Below are 25,088 nucleotides of genomic sequence, written 5' to 3' on the forward strand. Positions count from 1 at the left end.
ACTCCCGTGCGTTGTGTAAACATCTGACGCAAGTTGAAAATACAACTTGACATATTCCTGCAAAGTTTGACCAAATTCTGAATCGAATCACCTCATGGGTAATTGAGTTTGGAGCTGTTACTGTGTGGCTGGACGTATATTTTTGTGTCTTTGCTCCCGTAGGTGTCAATTGTCGTTGACGGCGGCAGGAAGGCGGTGGAGTTCTCCGCGCGGGGCCTGCTGAACAACGTGCTCCGCTACACGTTTAAGAGCCGTGACCTACACAACCTGTTTGATCGGCAGTGGCACAAGCTGAGCTTTTCTGTGCAGAGCAACATCGTCTCCGTTTACATGGACTGCAGGCTAATAGAAAGGAGGCTGACTGGCGAGAGAGATGCCGTTGACCACAGTGGGCGTGCACTCATCACCACCAGAATAGAGGATGGACGGCCGGTGGATGTACGTGCGGCAATTACAATTTCTTACTGTGACTTCTTGGATGATATTTGAAGCTTTTCTAGACAGGAAAGGGACCTATGATGATTTCAATCTATATTTTAAACACTTCCACCCGGTCTCGATCAGGGATTCTTAACCTTTTTGACCTTGGGGCCCGATTTTTCCACTACAGAGGGAACTGGGGCCCACTAAAATATTAGCACTGAATTAGTCATCTTACTCCTGATTTAAATTCGATTCAATAATTATATCTGACCTAAATACATTTTACAACTTTGTCAAATGATCCGAAAGCATGTGTTAATAATAAAATGTATTATCAAGGCTTCGGTCAGGCTGATTAATAGATATTTATGATTCAAATACATTGCAATTGAAGGAAGTCATAACAACTAATGAGAAATAAGTGTACATACAATTACGCAGTCCTAAATTAAAATACATTTTAATATATTAAAAAGTAATGATATACAGTCGTGGTCAATAATTTACATACACTTGTATAGAACATAATGTCATGGCTGTCTTGAGTTTCCAATAATTTCTACAACTTTTTGTGATAGTGATTGGAGCACATACTTGTTGGTCACCAAAAAACATTCATGAAGTTTGGTTCTTTTATGAATTTATTTTTTGTCTACTGAGAATGTGACCAAATCTGTTGGGTCAAAAGTATACATACAGCAATGTTAATATTTGGTTATATGTCCTTTGGCAAGTTTCACTGCAATAAGGCGCTTTTGGTAGCCATCCACAGACTTCTGGCAAGCTTCTGTTTGAATTATTGACCACTCCTCTTGACAAGATTGGTGCCGTTCAGCTGAATTTGTTGTTTTTCTGACATGGACTTGTTTCTTCAGCATTGTCCACATTTTTAAGTCAGGACTTTGGGAAGGCCATTCTAAAACCTTAATTCTAGCTCGATTTAGCCATTCCTTTACTACTTTTGACGTGTGTTTGGGGTCATTGTCCTATTGGAACACCCAACTGCGCCCAAACCGCAACCGCAGGGCTGATGATTTTAGAGGTAATTTTCCTTTTTCATTGTTCCATTTACTCTCTGTAACACACCAGTTCCATTGGCAGCAAAACAGGCCCAGAGCATAATAATACCACCACCATACTTGACGGTAGGGATGGTGTCCGTAGGATTAAAGGCCTCACCTTTTCTCCTCCAAACATATTGCTGGGTATTGTGGCCAAACACCTCAATTTTTGTTTCATCTGACCACAGAACTTTCCTCCAGAAGGTATTATCATTGTCCATGTGATGTCAGATGAAACAAAAATTGAGCTGTTTGAAACGGTCAATAACACATTTCATAAACTTTATAGATACCCCCATCAGAACGTAGCAGACTGCAAAACCCTGTTAAACGAGGCAAGCTCACGCCAAAATGCCCAAACCTAATGATTTAATTTGTCACTTTGGCATTGTATGGAACATTGTAACAATATTTATGTGCAAGAAAAGACAAAATTCATCATAGGTCCCTTTTAAAAAAACTAAACAAAAAAACTGAAGGTCAGCTCTGCCAATCAGCTTAAACAGCCTTAGACTTGAATTGAAAAGCTGACCTTTAGATCCACTTCCTATGTAAAATAAACAAAAAAATGAGTCAGCATATTACCAAAATAGAAATGCTCAAATTTGCCTCCTAATAAGCTGCAGTTCAGGGTTGTGGAAGTGGAAGAACATTTTTGGACACAGTGACTAAGGAATTGGATAATTAATAATTTCCCGTCATGTTTCATTGTACTTTGTCCATAGGTTGAACTCAAACAAATTCTCATCTACTGCGACCCTTACATAGTGGAGATGGAAACATGCTGTGAGATACTGGAGCGAAAGGTAAACAGTTTTCAATGTGTCATGTCCGTACTTTGTACATCCATTTTCTATAGCGCTTGTCCATACTAGGGTCATAGGTGAGCTGGAGCCTATCCCAGCCGACTTCAGTTTGTGCAGTTAGCTACAAATTAACTGACAGAGGAATCAGTATGCTGTACCTTAAGATGTCTGTGGGCCTGATCTACTAAAAGATTTGCTTGTAGTTTATCAAACCATTAAAATATTTCTCGTGATTAATCGCATTTTGTTCATAGTTATGTCAAAATTAGTCGCAATTAATCGCAGATAGATGTTTCCCCAGCCCCCCATTCCTCAACTGACCTGCTAGAATTTTTTAGGTGCAAATATCACAGAATACCATTTCAAAACATCTTTGACAAAGAATGATCGTAATGTAAGACATTTTCATTTTGTCAAAGTAGTTAAATTTCAAGGCGCAGTTAAGGCGTTGAGGGGTTCCGGTTTGGTGGCCGCGGGATTAGGTCTCTGCTTTTTGCAGATGATGTGGTCCTGAGGGCTTCATCTGGCCGGGATCTTCAGCTCTCACTGGAACGGTTCGCAGCCGAGTGTGAAGCGACCGGGATGAGAATCAGCATCTCCAAGTCCGAGTCCATGGTTCTCGCCCAGAAAAGGGTGTAGTGCCATCTCCGGGTTGCGGAGGAGACCCTGCCCCAAGTGGAGGAGTTAAAGTACCTAGGAGTCGTGTTCACGAGTGGGGGAAGAATGGATCGTGAGATCGACAGGCGGATCGGTGCGGCGTCTTCAGTAATGCGGACGTTGTATCGATCCGTTGTGGTTAAGGACCTGAGCCGGAAGGTAAAGCTCTCAATTTACCGGTCAATCTACATTCCCATCCTCACCTATGGTCATGAGCTTTGGGTCATGACCGAAAGGATAAGATCACAGGTACAAGCGGCCGAAATGAGTTTCCTCCGCAGGGTGGCGGGGCTCTCCCTTAGAGATAGGTTGAGGAGCTCTGTCATCCGGGAGGAACTCAAAGTAAAGCCGCTGCTTCTCCACATCGAGAGAAGCCAGATGAGGTGGCTCGGGCATCTGGTCAGGATGCCACCTGAACACCTCCCTAGGGAGGTGTTTAGGGCACGTCCAACAGTTAGGAGGCCACGGGGAAGACCCAGGACACGTTGGGAAGACTACGTCTCCCGGCTGGCCTGGGAACGCCTCGGGATCCCCCGGGAAGAGTTAGACGAAGTGGCGGGGGAGAGGGAAGTCTGGGCTTCCCTGCTTAGGCTGCTGCCCCCGCGACCCGACCTCGGATAAGCGGAAGATGATGGATGGATAGTTAAACTGGATGTTAAGCATAGCGCTTTTATTTTTTATTTGTATTTTAGGCAGGAAAGTGTGTGATTGGTGTGAGAAATTGTCTTGACATGTTTTGATGTCTGATCAACTGTCTGTGTCAGTGTTTGTTGTTGTCGAACCCCAAGATGCAGAGATGGAGGGAGGCATTATGCAGGAAAACGTGATTTAATAAAAATACTACAACAAGAACAAACCACAGGGGTACAACAAAAAGCACGCACGTGGGCGGATAACAAACTAAAAGAGCTAGCATGAGAGCTAGAAAACAAAAATGAACTTAGCATGGAAGTTAGCAAGATAAAGCAGGAAACAGAAGTTGTCACACCCCGCCTCGGGTAAAGGTAATGTAACCTTTGCAAACCAGACTTCAAATCAAGAATGGCAAGTCACGCAGTTGGCAACAGTTTACAAACATTTATTTAAATCCCAAAGTGTCAAGAGGTGAACAAAACAGGAAGACAAAGCACCAACAATCTGTAACAGTAATAAATATTATATATAGTACATTAATAATCTAAATATTTTTCAAAGTTGCATGCGGTAAATAGGCCTATGTATAATTAATCAAAATAAGCATATTAAAAATAATCAAAATATAAATCATCCATAATATCACAATACATATATTTACAATCAAAAGGTCAAACATCAAATATATCAAAGTAAAGAATTAAATGACAAAACAGATTTAGCAAAATAAATTAGCAATCAACAAACCGGTTACATCACAACATAATCTCATCATCAAAATAATCACCTCAGTAGTTTGATGTATGAAGACCAAAACTCTTGGTCAGGACAGAGAACCTCCTCTGGCAGACTGGCAGAAAAATGGCATTTTCCCCACTTAAATAGCCCATAGCCCCGCCCACTAGCTGGGACCAATTTGACAGGGGGAATGAAGAAAACAGTTCTTTTGTAAATTTAACCATAAACAACCATCAGATGTCTAAAAAGTATTCACATAGTACTTTTGTATTTTTAAAGCATTCACTTTAGTCCACAGTGTATTCAGGTTTAGACAACAATTTTCAAATGTCCAGTGTCCTTCAGCAACACCCAGCTCCTGACAATCATGGTTTGGCCCAAATTAGGCCTAATTAGTCAAAGCAGGTGTGCTCACCTACATAAAGCCTTCAGCCCCACCCTGACTCTTTTAGCCGGACATGCAGAGCCATGGTGAGTGACAGCTTACAAATTGTTTGTTGAGCAGGCTTTCCACTGACTAAAAAAAATGTGCATGGTTTGAGAAGGTCAAACAGGGACAGTGTGGGGTCAAACTGTCACAGAAGTCATACATGTTATATAAAAACAAACTTGGAAGCAGGGAACAAAAAGCAGTAAGCTAAAAACCGCAATCTAACATAGCTTACCGCAACGCTGCATAGACAAGACAAGATAGGACACGACAGGAGCGATGATAATATATCACAAGAGCGACATGCAATACGTGACATCGACAAGACAATAATCCAGCACTGACTGGAAAACCAAGCAGGTGCAAATAGGAGCGGGCTGATTGACACCAGGTGTTGCCAGGTGCCAATCAGCCGCAGCTGAGGGGAAACAAAGCACTCAGGGAGACAAACAGGAAGCTGAACCAAAACAAGAGTGCTGACAGGAACTAAGGACAGGCAATACTAAACACACAGAGGAAAAACTAAAACACAAACAAATTGTCAGGGGCAAGCCTGACAGTCTGCTTTCATTTTTCTTGAGATTCTGTACCATCTTTCTTACTAAATCAGTCACAGTAACAATCTAAATGATATGTAATCACTGCACTTTAACAATAATCTGAACACGGAAGTGAACCACCACCCACCTCTGAACGACACGCACAGCAGGCATTTGCTACAGGGATGTCATCTTTTCTTGCGTTGCGAAAATGTTATTTTTGTAGGGAAAAAAACTCGCCATGTCTCTGAACCTTATCTTTCCATAATTTGCTCTTTTTTTTTGGGCTAATTTCTGCTCGCTATTTCCTTGCTGCCAGCTCAATACTAACCGGAGAACTGCAGCCAAGCTACGGCACGGCCCGAGGATCAAAAAGGACACGTGTGCGTTAAAAAAATGTGTGCCATTATTTAAATTTATAGATAATGCGTCAATATCGCGTTAACTGTGACAGCCCTAATTAAAACACATGCAAACTTGATTGCATACTCAAAGCTACTAAGATTTGTGCGTGAAGGATTGTCTTTTAAGTGAGCACAATAAGGAGCTTACTTCGTTTAGCACACAAACTGAAGGCCCCCGAGGGCCACATCTGGCGCGCCAAATCATTTTATTTGACCTGCGAAAGCTTTGAAATAACGAACTTCAATCAATCAATCAATCAATGTTTATTTATATATCCAAGTGTCTCAAAAGGCTGCATAAGCCACACCAACAACTGTTTTGCTATAGCTTTTTCAATTTTAACAGAAAAAATGTTTTTACTCCATGCAACTGCAGTTCATAACCAAATATTGTTTCAAGCTAGTCAATTAACATTTTTCTGCTCAATGTAACTTTCTATAAATTAATCAATTATTCTATAGCTGAATCTGTTTGTAACCTTGACTTGTGATGCCAGAGCATGTTTACAATCTTTGTTTTGGTTAACTATGATAATAATTAAACGAAGGAGTAATTATTTAACATCATGAGGCAATTATACTTTACGTTAATGTTGTTATATTATATGTGTGTCGTAGTTACAAGCAGCTCTTTGAGGGCAGCCCGAGATAAAACTCTTAGTTTGATACTGATGATTCAGAATCTGTCTTCATGAATATACTTAAAATATGCTGATTATCAGACCACCTTCAATACTGGGAGATGAAAATGCAAATGTAATTATTTTGCGGACAAAGTGTGATTTATCAAAACTAAAACTGTTGTACCGTTGTACTTATGATTGTCAACATATATGGCTTGTCAAAAATAGAAATGTTATATTGTCTATTCGGCAATATCATTTTATAATTTCATAGCTGCTGGATGGCTTAAGGGGCTGATTAAAACGAATTCAATTGATGCGTTTTAATGGCTGCTCACATTTTTTATTTGTGTTTTTGAATTATATGAAACAAACTTATTGCATTGTGCATTTTCTTGCATCTGGAACAATCCCATGTCGGTGCACGCGCGCAGTTAGCGCCACCACATTCCATGAGCGCACGCTAAAAAAGTGGGTTCCATTGTAAATGCACTGCAGGACTGCCTCTACAATGCCCAGAAAAGGTGGTACATAATGGTCTGCTGCATGTTCCAAAACATAGCAAACGCCACAGGTAGAAATTATAAATGGGTTGTACTTTTATAGCGCTTTTCTACCTTCAAGGTACTCAAAGCGCTTTGACACTACTTCCACATTTACTCATTCACACACACATTCACACACTGATGGAGGGAGCTGCCATGCAAGGCGCTAACCAGCAGTCATCAGGAGCAAGGGTGAAGTGATCTTGCTCAGGACACAACAGACATGACAAGGTTGGTACTAGGTGGGGATTGAACCAGGGACCCTCGGGTTGCGCACGGCCTCTCCCCCACCGCGCCACGCCGTCCCCATTAGGAGTAAGACAACATGAATTTGCATGGTGAATGCCGCTTAAAGTACAAGCAAAAACCTGATTTAAACAAGTCATAGTAGATTACACTATTTGTACACACATTGATTGATTGATTGAAACTTTTATTAGTAGATTGCACAGTACAGTACATATTTGATTTGCATTGACCACTAAATAGTAATACCCAAATAAGTTTTTCAACTACGTTAATCATTTCATGGTAAATGTTATAGTTTGCACATGCTGTTTAACACGTAGTATTTGGATCTTAGTAGATGAGGCCTTATATGCACATAATAGTTGTGGGGGAGATAATTAATTCTTAGATGTATCACGAGTGGCTTCACGGTGGCAGAGGGGTTAGTGGGTCTGCCTCACAATACGAAGGTCCTGCAGTCCTGGGTTCAGATCCAGGCTCGGGATCTTTCTGTGTGGAGTTTGCATGTTCTCCCCGTGAATGCGTGGGTTCCCTCCGGGTACTCCGGCTTCCTCCCACTTCCAAAGACATGCACCTGGGGATAGGTTGATTTGCAACATTAAATTGGCCCCAGTGTGTGAATGTGAGTGTGAATGTTGTCTGTCTATCTGTGTTGGCCCTGCGATGAGGTGGCGACTTGTCCAGGGTGTACCCCGCCTTCCGCCCGATTGTAGCTGAGATAGGCGCCGGCGCCCCCCGCGACCCCGAAAGGGAATAAGCGGTAGAAAATGGATGGATGGATGGATGTATCACGAGTGGGACTTGGATAATGCTGAATCAATGGACAAACATGTAAACATCCAATATTTAAGTGCAGACGTGCCTCTCTACATTCGGCTTCAAAATTATATTGCGGATTTAAAAACTAAAAAATACTTAGTTTTTAAAACAATTTTTTTTTACCATTTTGTACATGATTTTGGCCAAAATGAAGTGTTATATCAGGTTGGATTTATGTGTTAATAGTGCACCGTATGGCTTATTTTATTTTAGCATTATGATGTAGTGATCGATAGTTATTCACCAGGCGGGTTAAGGGTCAACTCTGCTCGTCTTTACTGCAACAATCTCAAGTTGACCAACTTTTGGCAAAACAACTTTTTGATGGACTACCTCATCAATATCACGTCTCCACTTTGGGAGGACTTTGACATGAGCGATATCGAACATCATCAGCTGGACGTCACATCGGACGTTTGGCGTCGCACATCATGCTAACTGACACATCGCTGCCTATCAACAGCTGTCTGGCCAATGTGGGGAGAGACTCTTTTGATGCACTTTATCTTGACATCAATAACTCAGCTTTGGCTTGAGGGATGTGGGATAACAACGCAGACATGCAATGCTAACACAGAAGGCTGACATCACAGCTAATGAGCATTGAGACGATTATAGTCCAGTTCTAACTTATAGGAATTATCCAGGACATGACAAAGTATTTCCAAGTCAGGCCTGTGTTTTAGTGGCCGGGCAACGGCAAAAGTAATTATGCTTTAGGGATCCTGTGTTGGGGCTTCACGGTGGCAGAGGGGTTAGTGCGTCTGCCTCACAATACGAAGTTCCTGCAGTCCTGGGTTCAAATCCAGGCACGGGATCTTTCTGTGTGGAGTTTGCATGTTCTCCCCGTGAATGCGTGGGTTCCCTCCGGGTACTCCGGCTTCCTCCCACTTCCAAAGACATGCACCTGGGGATAGGTTGATTGGCAACACTAAATTGGCCCTAGTGTGTGAGTGTGAATGTTGTCTGTCTATCTGTGTCGGCCCTGCGATGAGTTGGCGACTTGTCCAGGGTGTACCCCGCCTTCCGCCCGATTGTAGCTGAGATAGGCGCCAGCGCCCCCCGCGACCCAAAAATGGAATAAGCGGTAGAAGAATGGATGGATGGGATCCTGTGTTGTAATCTACAGTAGAACACAAAGATAAAGCTGACTATATGGGTGGTATTCCTTGTTTAGCAGACTCTAATACTGTAAAAAAAAAAAACATATTTAGAAGGTCTTAAACAGTGTTTTAATGCTTTAAATATGAAGATAGTTGATTTGTTAATAATAATCCTTCTTCGTGGAAATTGTTTCCATGAAAATCAAGGGTTGACTGTATGTTAAATAAAGTAATACAGACTTTTATATAATGTGGAACTAACGAGAACACACATTAAGCAAAACACAGCAGGAGGGGTTGAGAAGCCACGCTAACCGCTAAACTAGTAATGTGTATTTCTGGTCTTGTCACCCCCCTGCCGGGCAGGAGGGAAACAAGGCAGTGTGGCTGGAACAAAAGAGACGATGGAGACACTTTGTTGAACAACAAGTTTCTTTATTACAAGCGAGTGTCATTAAACAGGTCTGCAGTACCCGGAGGAGCCTAGGTCAAAAAAATTAAGGACTCCTAACCCGGAGAGGCCAAACCATCAGTTGTTATATTCCTCCTGTCTGTGTCTGGGTGTGTGTGTTAAGTCAGGAGTGCGCATCCAGAGCATAAAAGGAGATGTTGGTGTGTAAGTTTCTGGAAAACAACTGATTTAGGTCACAACTCAAATGTTGGCATTGAGCCCGACAGGTAGTCTTTTCTCAAGGATATGGTTGTCACTTTTGCATTCCGAAGTCCCAATTAGAGCCACTTTTCCTAAGAGAAGTGATCCAATCCACCTGCGAATATCAAACTAAGGGGACTTATCTACAAACCCTATTTCCATATGAGTTGGGAAATTGTGTTAGATGTAAATATAAACGGAATACAATGATTTGCAAACCATTTTCAACCCATATTCAGTTGAATATGATACAAAGACAACATATTTGATGTTCAAACTGATAAATGTTTTTTTTTTTGCAAATAATCATTAACTTTAGAATTTGATGCCAGCAACACGTGACAAAGAAGTTGGGAAAGGTGGCGATAAATACTGATAAAGTTGAGGAATGCTCATCAAACACTTATATGGAACATCCCACAGGTGTGCAGGCTAATTGGGAACAGTTGGGTGCCCTGATTGGGTAAAAAAGCAGCTTCCATGAAATGCTAAGTAATTCACAAACAAGGATGGGGCGAGGGTCACCACTTTGTAAGCAAATTGTCGAACAGTTTTAGAACAACATTTCTCAACGAGCTATTGCAAGTAAATTAGGGATTTTACCATATACGGTCTGTAAAATCATCAAAAAGTTCAGAGAATCTGGAGAAATCACTGCACGTAAGCGATGATATTACGGACTTTTGATCCCTCAGGCGGTACTGCATCAAAAAACATCAGTCTGTAAAGGATATCCCCACATGGGCTCAGGAACATTTGATAAAACTCACTGTCAATAATTACAGTTGGTTGCTACATCTGTAAGTGCAAGTTAAAACTCTACTATGCAAAGCCAAACCAATTTATCGAAAATATCCTGAAATGCCGCCGGCTTGGCTGGGCCCGAGCTCATCTAAGATGGACTGATGCAAAGTGGAAAAGTGTTCTGTGGTCTGACAAGTCCACATTTCAAAGTATATTTGGAAACTGTGGACGTGGTGTCCTCCAGAACAAAAAGGAAAATAACCATTCGGATTGTTATAGGCGCAAAGTTCCAAAGCCAGCATCTGTGATGGTATGGGGGTGTATTAGTGCCTAAGGCATGGGTAACTTAAAAATCTGTGAAGGCACCATTAATGCTGAATGGTCCATACAGGTTTTGGAGCAACATATGTTGTCATCCAAACAACGTGATCATGGACGCCTCTGCTTATTTCAGCAGGACAAGTGTTAAAACAGCGTGGCCTCGTAAAAAAAGAGTGCGGGTACTTTCCTGGCCCGCCTGCAGTCCAGACCTGTCTCCCATCGAAAATGTGTGGCGCATTATGAAGCGTAAAATACGACAGCGGAGACCCCGGACTATTGAACGACTGAAGCTCAACATAAAACAAGAATGGGAAAAAATTCCACTTTCAAAGCTTCAAAAATTAGTTTCCTCAGTTCCCAAACGTTTGAGTGTTGTTAAAAGAAAAGGTGGTAACACAGTGGTAAACATGCCCTTTCCCAACTACTTTGGCACGTGTTGCAGCCATGAAATTCTAAGTTAATTATTATTTGCAAAAAAAAATAAAGTTTATGAGTTTGAACATCAAATATCTTGTCTTTGTAGTGCATTCAACTGAATATGGGTCGAAAAGGATTTGCAAATCATTGTATTCTGTTTATATTTACATCTAACACAATTTCTCAACTCATATGGAAACGGGCTTTGTAATTATGTGCTCAAACTGAAATACCACTAATTATTTAGTCTTTGTGGTTTGCTTTCTCCAAGGTCAATATAAACATTCACCATATGTAGAACATAATAAGAGTTAATTAAATCACTTCACTAGCTTGAATGTAAAGTAGTGAAAGAACAAAAAATGAGGGCTTTAGACACTTCAACAATTGCGTTACAACGGAGACTAAACAAGCTAACAAGAGGAAATTAGAGTGGCTACAACACACCTCTTTGAGCTATGTGCTGACGGTCAGGTGATTGGGCAAAAATGTTTGGGCATTCCGTGGTTATAGAAGAGCCCTAAGCTTCCCACTCCTAGTAGACATACATTGCTTTGGATATATTGACCTCACAAAGTACATTTTGGTTTTGTAACTTGTAAGTATAACCTCATTTTAGTCAATCAGAAGCCTGCAGAAAGCACAGCGCCAGTCAAATAAATTATTTGTAGACTGATGTCAGACTATCGGTTTTACAGTCGAAACTAATGTTTGAACACAATCTGTTGTATGTGATGCTGTTATCAACAACTTCCAATAGGAAATCATGGAAAACAGTTGCAGGGTCATATTGTTCCCATAATTAACTACCGTATTGGGCACACCGGTTCTATGCATAGATTATGTTTTACAGACCATCTTCAAGCCGCTTGAGGATGCGCCATTTTGTGGACGATCTTAGGTCTCGTTCACACTGCAGGTCAAATCTAATTTGTTTGCCCATATGCGTCATGTATCGGATTTTTTCATGTCTGTGTGAACAGTGCAATTCTGAATGTTCATAACACTTCCGTATGTGGAAATAAACAAATAGATATGCAATGTGAACGCTTCTGCGCTCAGGTGGCATTCATCCGACCAGAACGTCATCAAAAAGCGATAGACGTCATATTTATCCGCTAAAATAGGTGGTTGACAAATAAATAGTTGACAACGGTGAAAATGTTTTAGGAACTCACATGAATGTTTCACTACTCTTATCTCCTACTGACACGCACTTAAAGCAGACATCGAAGCAAAATATCCTGTAAAACTGCGAAAGGCAAAATACTTGTCATCTTCCTTCTTAATCTTCTGCTATGTGCAATAATTTCGTTCAGAAAATGTTGACTGTGATTGTACAAAAACTTTGAAACTGCCAAAAATGCTTCAGTGAAAGCTGTTTACTTTTGTAAATAATTAATTCCATATTGTCCGCATGTGGGTCAGACTGCATTAACATTAGAAATCAGGGTTTTGTTTGAAATGTGAACGGCCACTAAAAAGATCGGATTCAACAAAAAATTCAGAGTTGGTCATCTGACCATGCAGTTTACGTGGCTCGACTTCGAAAAAGTCTTCTCCCCGCTATCATTGTTGTACCGGTTGTGTTTTAGCGTTTCCATAGCGAGTCTACTGACAGATATAAGTTTGAACTGTGCAGCTGGGATGGACTCCAGCAGCCCCCTCGGCCTCTAAAGGTCTATTTTGTATTAAAATACGCAACATTAGATGATGAATGCACAAGACGATAGAGAAAAAGAAGGAGCTCATTGACTATGATGGGGACTACAATGGCAAACAAGCTCAAATTTTTGGGGACTTATGCAGATCGCAACTACACTTCAGCAGGTACCAGTGGGTAAGAAAAGTTGGTTTTGCATAATATTGTGAAACAAAACACCGGATAATGTCTCCTAACAGGTGCCACTTTGAGGATCTTAAATACACACCATTATAATACCCTTAAATTTACTACGGTAGCCGTAATGCGCCGACAATCCATCAAGGGGGAACCTGCTGTCGTGACGAAGCGGTTGTTGCTGGACACACGACGGACCCTTGGGAGAAGGAGGGCCGCGTGCCTGGCGACCCTTTTCTGTCGAGAACGTGAAGATTTCCACCTATTCGGAATTATGACAACAGGACATCAGCTGATTGAAGTAAGCGTTGCTCTGGTTTGTCGACAAATTGGAAGTTGCTGGCAGTCTTCAAAGTACCCCAAATGATTGGAGGATGCGGGAAGAACTGTGGATTACATCGGACTGTCTACCCCGCAGGTTTGAGGACCAGTCATAGACAATTTAGGGTGAAAAGCAAATTTTATTCACTCGCATACAAATCATTCTAACTCGGATTGTTTCCCTGGCTTCGAGACTCTCCCGAAGGACGGTGCTGTGAAGACACAACAAACTCCCTTTTTTGTCTCTCATGGACACACACCTGTTGTTGTTGACTTTGGACTAGCGACTGCACAATACATCAAGGCCACGGAACAGAGACACACTATGGGCTCGCACTCGCACACACACACACACACACACACACACACACACACACACACACACACACACACACACACACACGCACACACACACACAACCTAACGCCCTCAACGCAAATCCCGTAGGGGTGATAAATGGATGGTCAGCGCCTGAGAGCTGCGACCTACCACCATGACCTTGAACTACCTTCCCTCTGTTGCTAGATATCTCGAGATGTATGTTGTAATATGTATGTGTGCTTTGCTATGGAGTTTTTTTCCCACTCCAGACTGGGCCCCCTTAGGAGCCCCAGTCTAGATTGTAATTATTTTACTCATCCTCCCCCAGCGTTGACCTTTTCCCATCTTTTACGGGGCGCCTTTATGGCGTTCTTGTTTTGTAACATTGTACACTGTTTGTTTGTCTAATCTTGAACAGGTTTGTGCTGAAAACAAAGTTTCGTTGTACTTGTGCAATGACAATAAAGACCTATCCTATCCTAACTGTACGGCTCCGTAGCTTACCAAAGTCCTACTAAAACATTTTGACAGATTTTGAGCGCTGTGTGTAATGTTTTATATGCTCAATAAAACAAGTTTTGGTCTTGCTTGCTTACAGGTACTTGCTGGCGTTATTTATTGAACAGTTTTAAAAGTCAACTTGTAGTGCACATGTATCTCTATGTGGGACTGCCATCTACTGGTCACACTTATTACACCTTGTACCAAATAAAATAGATTCAAGGTTGGTAAGCACAACCACAATTAATACATACATTAGGTGCACCGGGTTTTTAAGATGCTCCGTAGATTTTTGAGAAAAGCAAAAGATTTTAAGTGCGCCTTATAGTCCGAAAAAATATGGTATGCATTTTTCAATAATCGGTAAAAAATGTGAACACTGCTAACATCTTCAGCCTGGCAGACCAATTACAAGTCTTCACTTGACCCTACTAATAATGCAATAATTAGTGTTTCTGAATGAGGTTAGGCTATGTTTTTTGTGTAATATGTAGGAACTGAAACAAAAAGTCTAAATTGCGATGTGATGGTTTTTTTTCTTTTTATTGATCCAGTGTGAAGACCCGCAGACATTTAATGGCACCTCCCCCCCTACGGTTACAGCCCAACTCCCACAAATGCTGTCTCAGCCAGCAGCCACACAGCCCAAGTGACAGATGTCACTGCCCAGCTGAAAAGGTACAATCAATTCCAGCCAACAAGGGGACTCTAATTGAGGACTTGTAATGTCTATTGTTTTGTAGGCCAACATTGACGTACACCATCCCTTACGCACACCTAACGATCAGTTAAAGGACAATTATACCAAAACCTATTCCTCCTTTGAAGACGAGCTGTAAACTAACAGTAAATACCAAATAATGCTCCTTGATCCTTTGAGTGTGGCGCATCATGCACTGTGTAATGAATTTTTCATAATTCTAAATTATTATTTCAGCTGCAAATATGAGGCTTAGATTAATATGCAAATTCACACCTGGAAGCTGCAAATCTTCTGTGAACTGAGCAGATGGCCGTTTCCACACCGCGACACCATCTTGTCATTTTTAAAAAAATCTTGCCCCGAAATAAAGTCAAGTTTTTGGGGGTCTTGGATTTACATGCGTGTCTATACCTATCAACTTGTAGAAGCAATGAAACGGGAAAAAAAAGCTTCTTAAATTACATTTAAAGAGGGTGTGTGCAACTTGCCTTACTGTTACATTTTCAAACCAAAAAATATACAACAGCTTTGGCTAGCTTATGCTACCTCTGGTCGTTTAAAAGGCCTTTTTTAAAAAAGTTTATATTTTTTTCCAATTACTAATTATATCAAAGAGATGATATTACTATTGTCAGCCATGTTGTAGTTTTTAGCGCTTCCATATTGACTCTGCTGACAGGTAAAAGTTTGAACTCAACGCTACTTTTTATTAGAATGGGCAACGTTGGAGGATTATAGCATGCATGTGCATATACGAGCCAGTCTGCCCACAACAAGAGGATAGAACATCGGGCTACGACTGGATTAAAATGGCGAACTTTCGCAAAACTCTTCGGTTAAACCTCTAAGATTGATTGATTGATTGATTGAAACTTTTATTAGTAGATTGCACAGTTCAGTACACATTCCGTACAATTGACCACTAAATGGTAACACCCGATTAAGTCGGGGTCCACGTTAATCAATTCATGGTAAGATATGTAAAGATATCCACTGACGTAAGTAAAACAAAATATGTCAACAAAGTCTCTAATTCCAAACGTTTGGAAGAAGGCAAGATTGTTTTATAAGTATCTCTACCATGCTTCCATGGTTTGATTTACATTTTTTTAAGACTTATGGGCACCCCAAATATAACAGAACAAAAACTAACGGTTAAGAAAAGTTGGTTTTGTAGAATAAGACCCTATTATGCAGATGTCTGATGGTTTTTATTATAAAATGTCATATTTCATATAAATGTGGAACACTTCAAATGTGCGACATTGTGTTGTCAGATAAAGTTAAAGTACCAGTGATTGTCACACACACGCTAGGTGTGGCGAAATTATTCTCTGCATTTGACCCATCACCCTTGATCACCCCCTGGGAGGTGAGGGGAGCAGTGAGCAGCAGTGGTGCCAGCGCCCAGGAATAATTTTTGGTGATTTAACCCCCAATTCCAACCCTTGATGCTGAGTGCCAAGCAGGGAGCTAATAGGTCCCTTTTTTATAGTCTTTGGTATGACTCGGCCGGGGTTTGAACTCACAACCTACTGTTTTCCGGGCGGACACTCTAACCACAAGGTCACTGAGTAGGGGATAGGAGTAGATAATATACTTTGTGTTTTTTTGAATAGGAAAAGGTTGGTCTTTCAGGCCAAGATGGACTTCCTGGACCAAAAGGTGGTGTGTGGGAAAGGTAATTGATTGAGTACTAACATATGCAGACCGGGGCAAATTAATGACCGGGGGCCGCATCCGGCTGTTCAGCTTTTCAATCTGGCTTGCCGAACATTCCAAGTATATTTTTTTAAATCTTTAAGACCAAACTGTAGCTGCCATAATGATGTGCAGTGATGTTTTCAAATGACTGTAAGTATTGAACTATGCAAAATATTTCAATGGTTGAAATCTACGCTTTTGCATGATATACCATTTACTAGGGCTGTACGGTATACCGGTGTTAGTACTGTACCGCGGTATAGCTCGGTTGGTAGAGCGGCCGTGCCAGCAACTTGAGGGTTGCAGGTTCGATCCCTGCTTCTGCCATCCTAGTCACTGCTGTTGTGTCCTTGGGCAAGACACTTTACCCACCTGCTCCCAGTGCCACCCACACTGGTTTAATTGTAACTTAGATATTGGGTGTCACTGTGTAAAAGTGAGTCACTAGAGAAAAAGCGCTATATAAATATAATTCACTTCACTTCACTAATAAATCATATTCGGTACGTTACCGCCTCTGAAATTACCGTTCCGCCTACTATAATTACGTCGATATTTTTTGGCATCACAACATCTTCTTTAGTTTTTTTAAAATGTATATTATGTTTATAAACTCTGGAATGTCCCCTCAACACATGAAGACTTTGATTATGACCAATGTATGATCCTATAACGACTTCAGATTGATATCCAAATTTGTGGTATCATCCAAAACTGATGTAACGTATCAAACAACAGAAAAATAAGTGATTATTATATTTTAACAGAAGTGTAGATAGAACATGTAAAAAGAGAACGTAACCAGATATTATTAACAGTAAGATTAAGAATCAATATTTACGGCTTGTCCCTCATAATTTTTACAAAATACAATGAGAAATGACACAATGTTTTACTGCATGCATTAGCAGACAAATTAGGAGCCTTTGTTTGTTTACTTAATACTATAAGACAAGTTGTCTTGTATGTTCACTATTTTATTTAAGGACAAAATTGCAATAAGTAACATATTTTTAATGTATTTTTTAAGCTTTTTTGTTAGAATCATGCCATTAATGCAATTTGTTTGTGGTCCCCTTTATTTAGAAAAGTACCAAAAAGAATTAATTAATTCTAAATAATTTTGGTATCTGTATACCAAAATATTGGTATCGGGACAACACTACCAGTTACTAAGATAATCTAAGTCACAGCAGCTCAGACGAGACACCAAGCAGGGGCGCCGAAAAGGGGGGGTAAAGGAGACGGATTCTAGGGGCTAGAGATGCGCGGTTTGCGGTCTCATCCGCGGAGTTCGCGGATAAACCGCGGGTCGGGCGGTTGACATGACGAAAAAATAGATTTTAAATAGATTCGGACGGGTGGCGGTTGAACCATCCGGAAATATTTGATATACATGGTTCTGGGATTGGTATTCTTTTCCATTCAAAGTGCCATTTAAGACCTGTGTCACAAAGCGAAGGAGACAATAGGAGACGCTATTATTCTCTTGAATGACTGCCGGTAGTCACCCAGATAATAAGTATTAGGGCGTGCTGTGAAGACATTGGCTTTGTCGCCTTCTACAACATGTACGATCTACTTGTCAGTCCAGCATCATGTTGTGTGTGGCTTGACAGACACGACTGCAAGGCATACTGGGTGATACAGAGTACACTAATGGTTGTGATATAAACAATTTTAACACTCTTAGTAATATGCGCCACGCTGTGAAGCCACACCAATTAAGAACGACAAACACATTTCGGGAGAACATCCTCACAGTAACACAACATAAACGCAACACAACAAATACCCATAATCCTTTGTATTCATGACACTTCCTGACTACTTTATACAAACCGCTAGCAGCAACCCCCCGTGCGTCGGTAAGGTAGGCGGGGGTGTAAAATATATTCAGGAAGTGTCACGGATACAAAGGATTCTGGGTATTTGTTGTGTTGCGTTTATGTTGTGTTACTGTGAGGATGTTCTCCCGAAATGTGTTTGTCAATCTTGTATTGTGTGGCGCATATTAGTAAGTGTTAAAGTTGTTTATATCACAACCATCAGTGTACTCTGTATCACGCAGTATGCCTTTCAATCTTGTACGTGTAATTGCGGAAGCTGCACACAACATGTTGCCGGACCAACAATCGGTTTGTACATGTTGAAGGTATCGAAGGCGATGGCTTCACAGCACGCCCATATTCTTGTCATCAGGATGAACGTTATTGAATAGTCGCGAGAACGTTAGCGGCTCCAATTGTCTTCATTACTCTGTGAAACAGGTTTAAATAGCTCTGTGAGTGGTAAAGGCGGCCGACCTCTGATATATTTCAGCGGGCGGATGGCGGGCGGGTACGGTCCTGATAAAATGTTGGTTCGGGGTGGACGGCGGGTGGATGACGACTTTGGTAATGCGGAGGCGGATGATACAATTGCCTATCCGCGCATCTCTACTAGGGGCCCATGATGGAGGGGGGCCCAGAGAGGCCCCTAATGATGATGTCGCCGCTGTGTTGGGGGCCCTGTGAAGATTATTTTCATGGGGCCCAAAATCCCTAGCGGCGCCCCTGCACCAAGCAGTGTGGGTGGGAAGTGTTTCCAGAGCGGCCAGCCTGAAATGCGGGTGTCAGGGACAGACACGGATAAAGATTCTTACAACAAAGTTCTAAAGCTTAGTGATGTGTCAGATGTATCAGATAATAGGTGTTTTTTTTACCCTTCAAGTTCATATTTTGCCGTGTTTGTTGCATTTTTTTTGCGTTTCACTTGAATGTAAAACATGTCGATACAAAGGGGGTGTGATATTCATATATTGTCGATATTCAGTGTTTTATCGTTCATAGTTAATATTGTAAATCCCACCTTCTTTATTTTCATGTACGTTTGTACATTCTGGATGCCTCATTCAGTAAAAAAAAAAAAAAAAAAAAAAAAAAATCCATCCTGTTTTTATAAGGCGTTCTGTCATAATGTTGTTAGCTTTCAATCAGACATTATTGTGACGTTTTGTTCCTAAAAATAGATATTCCGGCCCCCAGACACATTTCTTTTTCTAAATTTGGCCCCCCTATTCAAAATAATTGCCCAGGTCTGGTCTATGGTGTGCTGTTCTCGTCAGGGAGTAAGTAGTCTTTGCCATCTGGTTGAATGTGCAATCTTTTCCCGAAACACAGTTAAAAAATAAAAATAAAAAAATCATGATTTCACTCAACAGAACAGCAAAAGTGCAGAAAAATCATCCTTTTAAAAATAAATGTGTTCATGAATACATCTTAGTAGGCTAATATAGACATTCATAGCATGTGATGCTTTCATTATTAGGCTTATACAAGGATTTAAATTTTTTGTGGCTCCAGACAGATTTTTTTAAATTTGTATTTATTTAATTTTTTTTAAGGTCCAATATGGCTCTTTCAACAATTTAGGTTGCCAACACCTGGTCTAATAGAAGCCAGTCAACTTCAATTACAGCGCTGGAAATCTGGCAGACCGCCTACAGTATGTTTTACCTCAATAGTAGTACACTGGTCTCTCACACAGACAATATGGGTTCGAGCCCAGCTCGAAGCAGTTGGAAAAACAGTCGAGAGAGAGAGAGAGTAAACCATTACTAGACGAAGCTGCGTGACGTTCATACGTTGTCAATTTTCAGTGTTTTATCGGTCATAGTTAATATTGTAAAACCCACATTCTTTATTTGCATGTACATTCTGGGTGTCTCCATCCATCCATCCATTTTCTACCGCTTATTCCCTTTTGGGATCGCGGGGGGCGCTGCCGCCTATCTCAGCTACAATCGGGCGGAAGGCGGGGTACACCCTGGACAAGTCGCCACCTTATCGCAGGGCCAACACAGATAGACAGACAACATTCACACTCACATTCAAACACTAGGGGCCAATTTTGTGTTGCCAATCAACCTATCCCCAGGTCTGGGTGTCTCATTCAGTAAAATAACATAAAATTCCATTCCGTTTTTTTAAGGTGGTCTGTCATAACTTTATAGCATTCAGTCAAACATTATTGTGAGGTTTTGTATTAGTGTTGCTAAAAATCAGATACATCGGCCCCCAGACACATATTTTTCTCTAAATTTGGCCCCCCCGAGTCAAAATAATTGCCCAAGCCTGATCCCAACAAAATTATGTGAGCGTCCCGTCAGTCGACATCCCAACGAGAGTGGAAATATTACAGTAAGTCTTTATTTTATTCTGGCCTGTAATCGTTAGTTTGTATGATTAGCACCTAGCAACGTTGGGATGCAATAGTGTAACAAAAAAACTTCATCCATCATTCGGCTTCTCAAACTCATCTTCTTTGTGTTCGGGCTCAAAAATATAAGGTTCCGGATCATAATTTTTCCCAAAGTAATTGATGTTGGCTCTCATAAGATCTGCTTTGTTAGCATTTTTCTTGATTAAGGAAAGTTTCCTAGCGTAGTAACAATTTTTCTGGGGGTAAGATTTGTGTTACTTGGGTTTGCATGAACAATTCCAACTCGCAATCCACAATTATCTGGAAAATATATTTCTTCATAAAACATCATAAATGACACATGGCAGAATGTTTGTCTTAAAAGTTTTACATCTGTCACTTCGTTATTTTAGCTTGTTCCCTCCTAAAGTTTATAGTTTAGGGTTAGACTTTGCTGACAATTGAAGGGATAAAAGACAAGTCCCTCAAGAACATCATTTTTTTAAAGTCGGTACATTTCTTTTTTCTTCTCAGAAGGGTAAATATTTATCCTGCAGTAATGACATACTTTTATATTTAATGGTAATGGTCTTTTCAGCAAAGTTGCCATGTAATTACCTCTAAAAGGAAAGATGTTGAATCAAAAGTGCCCAAAGATGTTTGTTTTGAAGAAATGACACTTGTTTTTCCGTCAATACAGTAAAAGCTCTGGTTAAAAAGGAGACAAAAGTTTATTTCTTTGACAGTCTAATCGACCAAACGCTGGAAAGCACTGAAAATTGTCTCTTTTTGCCTGACGGTGGAAAGCAAAAAGCAGACATTGTCCACCAAAAAGGTCACAACAAAATAGATAAAATGACATGAATTGGGTAAAAGCCCAAGAGTTTGCGAAAAAGTACAAAGTGTTGCTGTGTGTCTGAGGAGAGCAGATGCCTTTTTGGGTCAGTCTCCTTAAAGGGGAACATTATCACAATTTCAAAAGGGTTAAAAAACAATAAAAATCAGTTCCCAGTGGCTTGTTGTATTTTTTGAATTTTTTTTCAAAATTTTACCGGTCTCGGAATCCATCCATCCATCCATTTTTCTACCGCTTATTCCCTTTCGGGGTCGCGGGGGGCGCTGGCGCCTATCTCAGCTACAATCGGGCGGAAGGCAGGGTACACCCTGGACAAGTCGCCACCTCATCGTAGGGTCAACACAGATAGACAGACAACATTCACACTCACATTCACACACTAGGGCCAATTTAGTGTTGCCAATCAACCTATCTATCCCTAAATAAAGCTTTGAAGTGCCTTATTTTCGCTATCTTCGAAACCACTATCCATTTCCCTGTGACGTCACACAGTGCCGCCAATGTAAACAAACAATGGCGAATACCACAACAAGATATAGCGACATTAGCTCGGATGCAAACTCGGATTTCAGCGACTTAAGCGATTCAACAGATTACGCATGTATTGAAACAGATGGTTGGAGTATGAAAGTATTGAAGAAGAAACTGAAGCTATTGAGCGAATAGTTATTGACGCTATTCATAGCCATTGCATGGCCGAATAACTGCGTTAGCATCGCCGGTAAAATGTGCGGACCAAACGATCAGGACTTTCGCATCTTTTGACACTGGAGCAACTTAAATCCGTCGATTGGTAAGTGTTTTTTTTGCATTAAATGTGGGTGGAAAGAAACGTAATATAGTTGCAAATGCATCTACAGGTTATCCATACATCTCTGTACCATGTGTGCTCTAGCACCGCCGGTAAATAGCATGTTAGCATCGATTAGCGTAGCATGTTAGCATCGATTAGCTGGCAGTCAACATCAACAAAACTCACCTTTGTGATTTCGTTGACTATCGTTGCAAATGCATCTGCAGATTATCCATACATCTCTGTGCCATGTCTGCCTTAGCATCGCCGGTAAAATGTGGAGACACTCCAGCACATTCAACGGGGGTCTGGCGGAAGACACTTTCGCATCTTCGGTCCAGTGGTGCAACTTGAATCCCTCCCTGTTAGTGTTGTTACACCCTCCGACAACACACTGACGAGGCATGATGTCTCCAAGGTTCCAAAAAATAGTCAAAAAAATGGAAAATAACAGAGCTGAGACCCGGTGTTTGTAATGTGTTGAAAATGAAAATGGCGGCTGTATTACCTCGGCGACGTCACATTCTGACGTCATCGCCTCCAGCGCGATAAACAGAAAAGCGTTTAATTCGCCAAAATTCACCCATTTAGAGTTCGGAAATCGGTTAAAAAAATATATGGTCTTTTTTCTGCACCATCAAGTTATATATTGACACTTACATAGGTCTGGTGATGATGTTCCCCTTTAAGGAATTGAAATTAATGAAGAAACACTGTTGGGCTTTTTTTCCTGGAACACCGAGCACCTGGAAGACATCCAGGCATGTCAGAAAATATGAACACGACTGTATGTTTTTATGGATGCAGGGTGGCTGGCGACATGGACCCAAGTTGCGGAGAAGGCAGGCGACGTGTAGGTAAACCATATTTATGCTAGCATTTTTTGCAGAATCCAACATTTTTTTCATGACTATACAATTGTAGAAGGTTTTTAACTGCCCTTCATTAATTTTTCATTCTTGTGACAATCATTCGTACTTTAAAGGCCTACTGAAATTAGATTCTTATTTAAACGGGGATAGCAGGTCCATTCTATGTGTCATACTTGATCATTTCGCGATATTGCCATATTTTTGCTGAAAGGATTTAGTAGAGAACATCGACGATAAATTTTGCAACTTTTGGTCGCTAATAAAAAAGCCTTGCCTTTACCGGAAGTAGCAGACGATGTGCGCGTGACGTCACGGGTTGTAGGGCTCCTCACATCTTCACATTGTTTACAATCATAGCCACCAGCACCAAGAGCGATTCGGACCAAGAAAGCGACAATTTCCCTATTAATTTGAGCGAGGATGAAAGATTTGTAGATGAGGGTATTGAGAGTGAAGGACCATTAAAAAAAGAAAAAAAAAAAAAAAAAAGAAAAAAAGATGATTGCAGTGGGAGCGATTCAGATGTTATTAGACATATTTACTAGGATAATTTAGAAAAATCCCTTATCTGCCTATTGTTTTAGTGAGATTATATAGTACCTGAAAGTTGGAGAGGTGTGGCCACGTGTGTGGTGACCGCCAGTGTCTCTGGTGGGAGGAGGTAATAGTCCGCAGCTGCAGGAGGATGCAAGCTCCGCTCATAACTACGGTAAGAGCCGACTTATTACCACAATTTTCTCACCGAAACCTGCCAGTTGACATGTGGTCTGGAACCATGTTCGCTTGACCGCTCTGTTCCATAGTAAAGCTTCACCTTCGGGAATTTTAAACAAGGAAACACCAGCTGTGTTTGTGTGGCTAAAGGCTTAAAGCTTCCCACCTCCATCTTTCTACTTTGACTTCTCCATTATTAATTGAACAAATTGCAAAAGATTCAGCAACACAGATGTCCAGAATACTGTGTAATTATGCGATTAAAGCAGACTACTTATAGCTTGGATCGGGCTGGAAAATAATGTCCGCTACAACCCGAGACGTCAAACGCAAGCGTCATCATACCGCGACGTTTTCGACACGACACTTCGCGGGAAATTTAAAATTGCAATTTAGTAAACTAAAAAAGGCCGTATTGGCATGTGTTGCAATGTTAATATTTCATCATTGATTTATAAACCATCAAACGGCGTGGTGGGTAGTAGTGGGTTTCGGTAGGCCTTTAACTTTTAAAAAGGTCAGAGGGCTCATCTTTTTTGTTTCACAAAATCAACACAATAATCCTACCAATGTTGTTTGTTCTCCTCTCCGCAATGCTGAAAGACGCTTGCTAAATGTCACTGGTTAAAAAAGATTTTTAATATTTTTCATTTCTATTACACTTCACATTCGTACAATAAATCTCAAAGTGCTAAAGAGTAAAAACACCATAGAAGCATTTAAAACAAGACAGTAAAAAAGGTTAAATAGGTGGGTTTTGGGGCCCAGAGGTGGTCAGGAAGGGTGTTCCACGGACGGGACACGGCAGCTTCAAAAGTTCTGTCCCCCATCATCTGGAGGCGTGTCCTGAGTGCGGGCAGACAATGTTTTTGGCCTTGTTTAAGATTTTTCCAGACAAAAAAATAAGAAGGCCAATACAGCTAGTATAGAAACCAATACTGGTTTTACAAGACCTTTTTCAAGAACATAAAAGGAATGAGGGGTAATTAAAAACCTTCTACAATTATTTTGATATCAGCTAGTATAGTCACGTAAAAAATGTTGGATTCTGCAAAAAATGCGAGCAGAAATATGGTTTACCTACACGTCGCCTGCCTTCTCTGTATCTTGGGGCCAT

The 25,088-nt window shown here is 40.9% G+C and overlaps 1 protein-coding gene across 4 annotated transcripts in view; it reads left to right on the top strand.

Annotated features, from left to right (window-relative positions):
* Window positions 1-378: 378 nt before the first annotated feature.
* Window positions 379-25,088, top strand: part of LOC133559058 (collagen alpha-1(XIX) chain-like) — a 325,779-nt gene continuing 301,069 nt past the window's right edge. For all 4 annotated transcript variants that reach the window (XM_061910394.1, XM_061910395.1, XM_061910396.1 and 1 more), the window contains exons 1-3: window positions 379-438; window positions 2,210-2,290; window positions 14,702-14,825. In XM_061910394.1, coding sequence (XP_061766378.1) covers window positions 14,724-14,825 — 102 coding nt within the window. In that variant the 5' untranslated portion in view covers window positions 379-438; window positions 2,210-2,290; window positions 14,702-14,723. The remainder of the gene's footprint in view (window positions 439-2,209; window positions 2,291-14,701; window positions 14,826-25,088) is intronic.

Source organism: Nerophis ophidion, linkage group LG09, assembly GCF_033978795.1.
Source record: "Nerophis ophidion isolate RoL-2023_Sa linkage group LG09, RoL_Noph_v1.0, whole genome shotgun sequence".
In the NCBI taxonomy this organism is placed as follows: domain Eukaryota; kingdom Metazoa; phylum Chordata; class Actinopteri; order Syngnathiformes; family Syngnathidae; genus Nerophis; species Nerophis ophidion.